Raw genomic sequence first — 10289 nt, forward strand, 5'->3', positions numbered from 1 at the left:
TTTTCTTATATTTTTAATACTTTTAGGTTCTTAACTCTAAAAATTGAAGTTCTTTTTAAAGTAAACCACACTGTTGTGGTTTTATTTTATAATTTTGGATCAAAAGGGATGAGTTCAAGTTATCCAAAAAAAAAAAAATCTAGTTTTGAGGTAACAGATGGTAAGTTTAAAAAGAATGCACTCTTTTCCAAGTGTTCTATAATAAGCATGTATCAAATTTATAATAAAACAAAAACAAAAGAATAGCATACCATGCAAATAAAATTCACATTCTCCTTTATATCAGGACAAAACTTTTCTATTTCTCTCTTTCCTTTTGGCCCTTCATTTCTCTACATTTGTAAAATAGTAGCAAATCAACTAAGCAGGGAAGGTAGAAAATTATATGATGTATAGCATCTATACATTTCTAACATTTCTTGTCGCAAACCAAATATTTTTTTCTGCTGCAGTTAGCATAAAGTATAAATTTTTGTGAGACCCAAAGTAAATACCAAGCACCTAAGATGACCATCCACCTAGTAGCCAATCTATGGTCATCAACAACACTGAACAATGTAGACTATCAACTATATTTCGTGCTAAAAGGATTCAAATTCCAATGCAATAAACCTGTATATAAGAATGTTTTCAAGGGCTTCCCTGGTGGCGCAGTAGTTAAGAATCCGCCTGCCAATGCAGGGGACATGGGTTCAAGCCCTGGTCTGGGAAGATCCCACATGCCACGGAGCAACTAAGCACATGCGCCACAACTACTGAGCCTGCACTCTAGAGCCCACGAGCCACAACTACTGAGCCCAGGAGCCACAACTACTGAAGCCCGCACGCCTAGAGGCCATGCTTCCCAACAAGAGAAGCCACCGCAATGAGAAGCCCACACACCACAAGGAAGAGTAGCCCCTGCTCACCGCAACTAGAGAAAGCCTGCACACAGCAACGAAAACCCAACAGAGCCAAAAATAAATAAATAAATAAATAATGTTTTCAAGTCATTCAAATGCTGATTGTTATTAGGTCCAATTCCAATATCCTAACAGAAGCAAAATTTACCTCACTGCTTACTGAAAAAGGAACTCTGTCAGGACGTGTTGAAGAATAAAATGAAATGAGGTTTATGTTCTCAAAAAGTAGTTATCAACATCCAATAATTACACAACATATTTATAATGTTATTATGAATTTGTCCTTTAAAGAACCAGCTACATGACAAATACATATGTATTCCCTTTATTTCTGTTATTTATGAAGATTAAGATATTTGGAAATTCTATCTAGGTAGCTTCTGTTTTCAATTCTCATAGCTAACCAAGTACAGGCAGCTCTAGAGGTAAGAGGTTTTCTTTACTTCCACTTTGGTTTTCCAACACCTATAATTTTGGTTCCTAACAAGTTTCCAGAATAAAATCAAACCTTTTTTTTTTTCCAAATGTGTGCCCCAATATATGCCTATCTTCAAAAATCTACAGCTTGACCTTGTTCCTTCAGATTTAAGAAAACTGAGATCATCTGGCCAAGCCTCTCCTAGTCTGAGGATCCCCTCTAAAACTTTCCTGACAGATGGCAACCAGTTTCTATTTAAACACTCCAAGCACAGTGTTCTCCTGTTTTGTTTGTGTCCCCCCAAAATTCATATGCCAAAGCCCTAACTCCAATGTGGCTGAGATGGAGCTGCTAAGGAAGCAATTAAAATTAAATGATGTCATAGGGGCCCTGATCTGACAGGAATTAGTGTCCTCATAAGAAGAGACACCAGAGCACTCACTCATTCTCTCTCTCCCTCTCCCTCCATATATGTACTGAGGAAAGACCATGTGAGGACATAACGAAATGGCAGCCATCTGCAAGCCAGGAAAAGAGCTCTCACTAGAAACTCAATCAGCCAGAACCTTGACCTTGGAGTTCTAGCCTCCAGAACTGTGAGAAAATAAATTTCTCTTGCTTAAGCCACCTAGGCTATGGAATTTTGTTTTAGCAGCAGACTAATACACCTTGCTTCACAAGGTGGCCAATTCCACTCTCAAACAATTCCAAGTGTTGGAAAGTTCTAATTTTAAGCAGAAATCTGCTTTCTGCAGCTTCCACCCGATAATCCAACGTCTGCCTCCTAGAGCTACATGAAATAAATTTAACCCATGTTCTCAATTTTAAAAAAGATTACATGAAGAGTCCCCAATATTTTAACAACTCTTCTCTATCCTTTAGCCTCTTACTTAAACATACTCCAATTTACCAAGACCCTCTTTAAAATGTGGCAGCTAGAAAGACTCCTTAAGTACTCCATAAATATGAATAATATGGGGCACAATACTTTGCTAAATTAGTCCTAAATTTTCCTGAGGAAAAGCTACTCTCTAAAAACCCCTCAAAACCCTTAAGAGGAAGGGAACTTCAGTCCATGAGACCACCTATCTATGAAGAAAAACCTTCTGTAAGGTCCCCTCTGCTGGAAATCTAGTCAGCTGGCTCAGAAATCAACAAGATAGACTTCAAGATCAACTGGTTGGAGACCTGATACTTCATGAAAATAAATGAGTACATCATTGAGGACAGATTATTTCTATTTACCTCAAGGTCACTGTGGACAAAGAATCCATTCATTCCTTCTCACCAGTAAAATTCATTTATTTTTTATCACCTTTCTTATGTCCAAAATGTCTACATTAGTCTTCTCTTATTCATTCTCTTTTTTTCCATAGGGATAAACTAGTTAGTCCAATGCACATGTAAACTACTATATTAGAAGAGCAAATAAGCCTAGTCCTTTGGTGCCTGGGGACCTCCTCAGTGAATCCCTTACTGTCACCATCTTGGGTAACTCTCTGGTGCTGCTTCCAAGGACCAAAGAGAGGGAGTTTTTTTTTGTTTTTGTTTTTTTTTTTTTTTGGCTGCGTTGGGTCTTTGTTGCTGCGTGCGGGCTTTCTCTAGTTGCAGCGAGTTGGGGGGTTACTCTTCGTTGTGGTGCACGGGCTTCTCATTATGATGGCTTCTCTTGTTTTGGAGCACAGGCTCTAAGCACACAGGCTTCAGTAGTTGTGGCTTGCAGGCTCTAGAGCACAGGCTCAGTAGTCGTGGCGCACGGGCTTAGTTGCTCCGTGGCATGTGGGATCTTCCCAGACCAGGGCTCGAACCCGTGTCCCCTACATTGGTAGGTGGGTTCTTAACCACTGCACCACCAGGGAAGTGCCAAGAGGGAGATTTTTGCCTTCAAGTCCTGCACCTTTTGGTTCATGTCCTCTCCCATCCCTTTTTTCTTTTTCTCTAGCTTATTCCAACTGCTGTGCTTTTCTTGTAAATATGTCATATCTGAATTGTCAAAAAAATTACTTTGAATACTAACTGCTGTGGTCCACAACACAGAGATCAAAAGCACAGATTTACTAATGCCATTTGCAGCAATGTGGTTGGACCTAGAGATTATCACACTAAGTGATGTAAGTCAGACAAAGACAAATACCATATGATATCACTTATAAGTGGAATCTAAAAAACAGTACAAATGAAATTATTTACAAAACAAAAACAGACTCACAGACAGAAAACAAACTAATGGTTACCAAAGGGGAAGGAGGGAAGGGATAAATTGGGAGTATGGGATTAGTAGATACAAACTATCATATATAAAATAAACAACAAGGATTTGCTGTAGAGCACAGGGAATCGTATTCCATATCTTATAATAAACTATAATGGAAAAAATAAAAAAGAATATAAATATATACATATATATGTATAACCAAACTGCTTTGCTGTACACTTGAAACTAACACAATATTGTAAAGCAACTATACTTTAATTAAAAAATAAACAAAAAAGCACAGATTTACTAGAGTATAAAGGAGATAGTGCATGTTCCTTCTCCCCGCACCTCCAAGCCCAGAATAAATTCAACTCCAAATTTAATAAATATTTTTATTTTTGCATTCTTACAGACTGTTGAAAAAGTCATTCCTCTCTAGGCCCTTAACTTCCTTGGTCTCAAATCATCACTGTGCTCTGTGATGATCCACTAAAACTTCAAAGATGGAAGATATCAGTAGATTGCAATAGTTGGGGCAGGCTTTGCCTACCTAACTTATTAATATTTCAGCTTGGTAAAATCAGAATATGTGTAAATTCATAGGGAACACCCTATGGATAAGAGAATAAGTGTCAACAAAGGCAGAGAGGTAGAAACACCTTAGACATGTCTTGGACATAGCAGTCCCAGGGTCACACAGAAAATCTCATTCTTCTCACTGAAATTGCCTACACATGACAGTGGTACTACTTTTTCTTTACTCAGAAATGGCCACTGAGTAAACTAGAGTGGGCCTGACCCAAGGGCAGCAACTCCACAGTCTTGACTCATGGGGTGGCCCAATTCAAAGGACTCTTCCTACTGGAGCAGTGGAAATTAGTCCAATCAGACTATCTCCCTCAAGATTTTTTTTTTTTTTTTTTGCGGGACGCGGGCCTCTCACTGTTGTGGCCTCTCCCGTTGCGGAGCACAGGCTCCGGACGCACAGGCTCAGCAGCCATGGCTCACGGGCCCAGACGCTCCGCGGCATGTGGGATCTTCCTGGACCGGGGCACGAACCCGTGTCCCCTGCATTGGCAGGCAGACTCTCAACCACTGTGCCACCAGGGAAGCCCCCCCTCCAGAATTTATACTGAAGAATGCAGAGAAGATTGAACAGGGGGGAGAAAAATAGAGAGCAATCACCCAGAAAGACATCAGAAAACAAAGTCTAGGTCCTTGGTGTTTACAATAAACCCCTTTTATCTTAAGATTACCTGAATGAATCTCCTCCTTACAACAACAAAAAGCCTAGTGCAATATATTTTAGGAACAGGCAATACACAGGTCTACCCTGATGAAGGGTTTATCCAGGGTACAGCAAAAGATAAATTCAGAACAGTAGATTAAGGTCTTCACTTGTGAAGAACTTTGAATACTAGCTATATTTTTCTTTCTTTTTTATGTAATCTTACTTTCACTTTGCCATTGCACATTTGGCAAAACTTAAAAAAAAAAACAGAAGAGTGCCTATCAGTCAAGACTGAAATAAATTAATTTGCAAGAAATATATGTGACTTGAGGAGTCAGTCACCTCAAGCCAGGCGAGCACTGTGGGCCGAGCAGGGGCAGCAGGGCAGTGGGAGTGCAGACTGAAAAAATGCAGACCACTGAGGCACTACTCATTCCTCCTGCTCTGATCTGCTCTTGTACCAGAGGTCTGATAAGGCCTGTGTCTGCCTCCTTCCTGAGGAGGCCAGAGGTCCCATCTGAACAGCCTTCCTACATCAGTGTCCCACTCCCCGTGGCCAGGCAGGAGTTCCAGATCAGTGTTGTCTCCCGGGACCCTGACACAGCGGCCAAGTTTATCGGCGCTGGAGCCACCACAGTTGGTGTGTCTGGTTCAGGGGCCGGCACTGGCACAGTGTTTGGCAGCTTGATCATTGGCTATGCCAGGAACCCATCTCTGAAGCAGCAGCTCTTCTCCTACACCATTCTGGGCTTTGCCTTGTCTGAGTCTATGGGGCTCTTCTGTTTGATGGTCACCTTCCGCATCCTCTTTGCCATGTGAGGCTCCATGAAGGTCACCTACCCACCCCTGATGCTTCGACTCCAGGCCATGCCCAGTGCTAGAGTGTGCTAAGCTTTACCATTAAACACAATGCTTCTCTAAAAAAAAAAGAGAGAGAGAGAGAGATGTGACTTGAATAGCGTAAATAAAAATGTTTGATTTTATATCTATTTGTCACAGATAACCAAACGTATTTAAAAATCTAGTAGTGTGTTGACATAATAATGACGCTCTCTAAATCTTTTTTTCACACACAGAAAAGATGTATATCTCTCACTAAGATCAGGTATATGGAAAGGGCATCCACCTCTCACCACTTCTTTGCAGCATTATAATGGAAGTCCTTGTTAATGCAGTAAGGCAAGAAAAGGAAATAGAAGGTACACAGGCAAATTGGGAAGGAAGACATAAAACTGTCTTTGTTTGCAGATGACAAGATCATCTATGTGAAAAACCAAAAGGATTGAACAAACTCCTAAAGCTAATAAGTAATTATAGCAAGGTTGCAGGATACAAAGTTAATATATAAAAGTCAATTGCTTTCTACGTACTAACAATGAACAAGTGGAATTTGAAATTCAAAACACAATAACATTTGCATTACATCAAAAAAAATACTTAGGTATAAATCTAACAAAATAAGATCTATATGAGCAAACCTCTGATTAATGAAATAAAAGAACTAAATCAATGGGGAGATACTGCATCTTCATGCATAGGGAGACTCGATATTGTCAAGATGTCAGTTCTTCCCAACTTGATCAATTGATTCAATGCAGTCCCAGTCAAGATCCTAGCAAGTTATTTTATGGATACAGACAAGCTGATTCTAAAGTTTGGGGACTTCCTTGGCAGTCCAGTGGTTAAGACTTCACCTTCCAATGCAGGGGGTGTCGGTTTGATTCCTGGTCGAGGAGCTAAGATCCCACATGCCTTGCAACAAAAAAACTAAAAATATAAAAAACAAAAGCAATATGGTAACAAAGTCAATAAAGACTTTAAAAATGGTCCACATCAAAAAAATCTTTTAAAAAAATAAATAAAGTTTATACGCAGGGGCAAAAGACCCAGAGTAGCCAACACAATATTGAAGTAGAATAACAAAGTTGGAGGACTGATGCTACTCAACTTCAAGACTTACTATAAAGTGGCAGTGATCAAGACAGTGTGGTATTGGTGAAAGAACAGATAAATAGATCAATGGAACAGAACAGAGATCACAGAAATAAACTCGCATAAATATAGTCAACTGATCTTTGACAAAGGAGCAAAGGCAATACAATGGAGCAAAGGTAGTCTCTTCAACAAATAGTGCTGCAATAACTGGACATCCATGTGCAAAAAAATGAATCTAGACATAGACCTTACATCTTCACAAAAATTAACTAAAAATGGATCATAGGCCTAAATGTAAAATGCAAGAACTATAAAGCTCCAAGAAGATAAACTCCCAGATAACCTTGGGAACAACACCACCAAAGGCATGATCCATGAAAGAAATAATTGATAAGTTAGACTAAAATTAAAACATCTGCTCTGCAAAAGACAATGTCAAGAGAATTAGAAGACAAGCCGCAGACTGGAAAAAAAATATTTGTAAAAGACACATCTGAAAAAGGATTGTTATCCAAAATATACAAAGAACTTTTAAAACTCAATAATAAGAAAACAACCATATTAAAAAATAGGCCAAAGGCCTTAACAGACATCTCACCAAAGAAGATATACAGATGGCAAATAAGCATGTGAAAAGATGCTCTACAACATACGTCACCAAGGGAATGCAAATTAAAACAATGGGATACCACAACGCACCTATCAGACTGGCCAACATCAAACACTGGCAAGGATGTATAGCAACAGCAACTCTCATTCATTTCTGACAGAAATGAAAAATGGTACAGCCACTTTGGAAGACAGTTTGGCAACTGTCTTGAAAAATTAAACATATTCTTATCTTACAATCTAGCAATCGTGCTCCTTTGTATTTACCCAAAGGAGTAGAAAACATATCCACACAAAAATGTGCACACAGATGTTTATAGAACCTTTATTCATAATTGCCAAAACTTAGAAGCAACCAACATGTCCTTCAGTAGAGGAATGGATAAACGCTGGTACATCCAGACAATGGAATGTTACTTAGCACTAAAAAGAAATGAGTTATCAAGCTATGAAAAGCCATGGAGGAAACTTAAGTGCATATTTCTAAGTAAAAGAAGCCAATCTGAGAAAGCTACATACTGTATGATTCCAACTATACGATATTCTGGAAAAGGCAAAAATATGGAAACAATGAAAAGATCAGCAGTTGCCAGAAATGGGGTTGGGCGTGAAGAGTCAGAGCATAGAAGGGTTTTAGGACAGTGAAAATACTCTGTATGATATTATGATGACATATTATTATATGTCATTATGCATCTGTCCAAACTCATAGAATTAGAATATATAACACAGTGAACCCTTAAGTAAGCTATGGACTTTAGGTAATAATGATGTGTCAATGGAAATTCATCCCTGGTAACAAATGTACCAATCTGGTGAGTGATGTTAATTATGGGGGAGGTGGGAATTCTCTGGTTGGCCAGTGGTTAGGACTTGGTGCTCTCATTGCTGAGGGCCCAGGTTCAATCCCTGGTCGGGGAACTAAGATCTCACAGGCCACACAGTGTAGCCAAAAAAAAAAAAAAATTATGGGGGAGGCTATGCACATGTTGAGGCAAAGGGTATGTGGAAAACCTCTGTACGTTCCTATCAATTTTGTTGTGAATCCAAAACTGCTCTAAAAAATAAACTTTTAAAAAAAAGATGTACATCTACATCCAAATCTCATATTGCCATATTTTTTTACACACAGTGAAGAATGGATTTTGCAAGCCAAAATATTTTGATTAACATTGTAAAAAATTTATAGGCTATCTCAAAATAAGATTGATTTTTCTTGTAGTTGAATTTAAATATTAAAGGCTTTATGGTTCCAATTGGTAATGCATAATAACTGGGTCTGCTTTATAACAATTTTTTCAAGCAAAGCATAAATAGCAAGAAAGTTTAAAGGAGTAAGATGCTAAAATGTTCTTTCCTGTGTCTAGTAGTATGCTTTAAAAAAATTTTTTTAACCATAATTATTTAATTGAAATATCTTCCTTGACTCTGTCTGAAGGCAGCTGAAACCTTTTAATATTCAAAGAAAAAAAAAAGCAAGTATCCAGTTTTCCAAGATAATCTCAACTAAGAATCTACCTACAATGCAGGAACATTGACTACTAAGTATTGCTAACGTGGGAGAAAGAGAAAAGCTTACAGTTAAAAAACAACACTGACTGGTAACGATTTATTTTCCAAAGTCATTCCAGCACCTCTTACCTCTTTCTACAAATGTGTGTACCAAGAGCACAAGGGCCACGGCAGCTTGGCAAAGAAGATTCACCTTGGTATGCCCAGTGTTCATTATTGAAGCTTAGGCTTCCCTGTATCTTTTCAGGTTTTAGGTAAGAAAGGGTCACTACTTCCAAGGGCCTCAAAAGGTCATCAGAAAGGCTAAAGATATATTAGGTATCAAGGAGAGGTAGCAAAATAAGCGTGAGAGAGTGGGCAGTAAAAATGGATAAATATTCCCACCAACGATCCAGATGTACAAACTCTTCCATCATTTACATCCACAGCCCACCATAGACTCTTTCTTTCTTTCTTTCTTTATGGCTGCACTGGGTCTTCGTTGCTGCACACGGGCTTTCTCTAGTTGCAGCGAGCAGGGGGCTACTCTTTGTTGCAGTGCATGGGCTTCTCATTGCAGTGGCTTCTCTTGTTGTGGAGCATGGGTTCTAGGCATACCGGCTTCAGTAGTTGGGGCACACGGGCTTAGTTGCCCCACAGCATGTGGGATCTTCCCAGACCAGGGCTCGAACCCAAGTTCCCTGCATTGGCAGGCGGATTCTTTAACCACTGCACCACCAGGGAAGTCCCCCGCAGCCCATAGACTCTTGAAGATGGATTTCTCTCAAGAGCAAGCAGCTGTTTCACCAAAGCTACACTGGGGTTATTTCTATAAGATAATATATTACTTTGTGAAGACTCCCTCTCTCCTCATATTTCTGGTTCTTTCCCTCTTTTTTATGTTATTGGCCACAGTATCAAACTGAGTAAAATTTTCCAGCTCAACCACATTATCTGCTTTGTCTATCCACACACACTTAAAGTTGCTCTTAAGGGGGGCTATATTTTTCTGTGAGAACAGATGAAATATAGTCTGTCATGACAATCAGTGCAAACTAGCTGTAATATTTTCAGGAAGGACCGAATACTATCCAATCAAATACGTTTGAGAAGCAACAGAAGTTTAAGGTGGTGTTTTTATCCACTAATTGTAAAGTTTATAAATTGCCATTGTTGATAGGTGTTTATCCTTTGAACACACTCATACGAGTATGCCCTATATATTTGTAGGAGAGTGCTTGTCATAACAAAAGACTAGAAACAGCCTAAATGTCTATCACTAGGGAGCTGCTTAAATAAATTAGTTTACCCAATACAATGAATGGATACTATGCAGCTAATGAAAAGGAATGAGGTAGATGAATATTTCTGAGATGGAAAGCCCACCAAAGAATAATAAGTGACATTGAAAACAAGTTAAAATGAGAAGTTTAGCTTTAGTTCATGTATTTTCAATTGTGTACTATGCCAGAGTATGAGTATACCACAATATATTTATAAAATATA

At 38.9% G+C, this 10289-nt stretch overlaps 1 protein-coding gene across 1 annotated transcript; it reads left to right on the forward strand.

The window, feature by feature from the left end:
- Nucleotides 1–5156: 5156 nt before the first annotated feature.
- Nucleotides 5157–5567, forward strand: LOC307052592 (ATP synthase F(0) complex subunit C1, mitochondrial-like; the record flags this gene model as incomplete). The annotated part of the gene is made up of 1 exon (XM_079703596.1): nucleotides 5157–5567. One exon carries the CDS (start codon nucleotides 5157–5159, stop codon nucleotides 5565–5567), a length of 411 nt encoding a protein of 136 aa, XP_079559722.1.
- Nucleotides 5568–10289: the final 4722 nt, after the last annotated feature.

The sequence above is a fragment of the Hyperoodon ampullatus genome, assembly GCF_949752795.1.
Source record: "Hyperoodon ampullatus genome assembly, chromosome: 1".
Lineage (NCBI taxonomy): Eukaryota > Metazoa > Chordata > Mammalia > Artiodactyla > Ziphiidae > Hyperoodon > Hyperoodon ampullatus.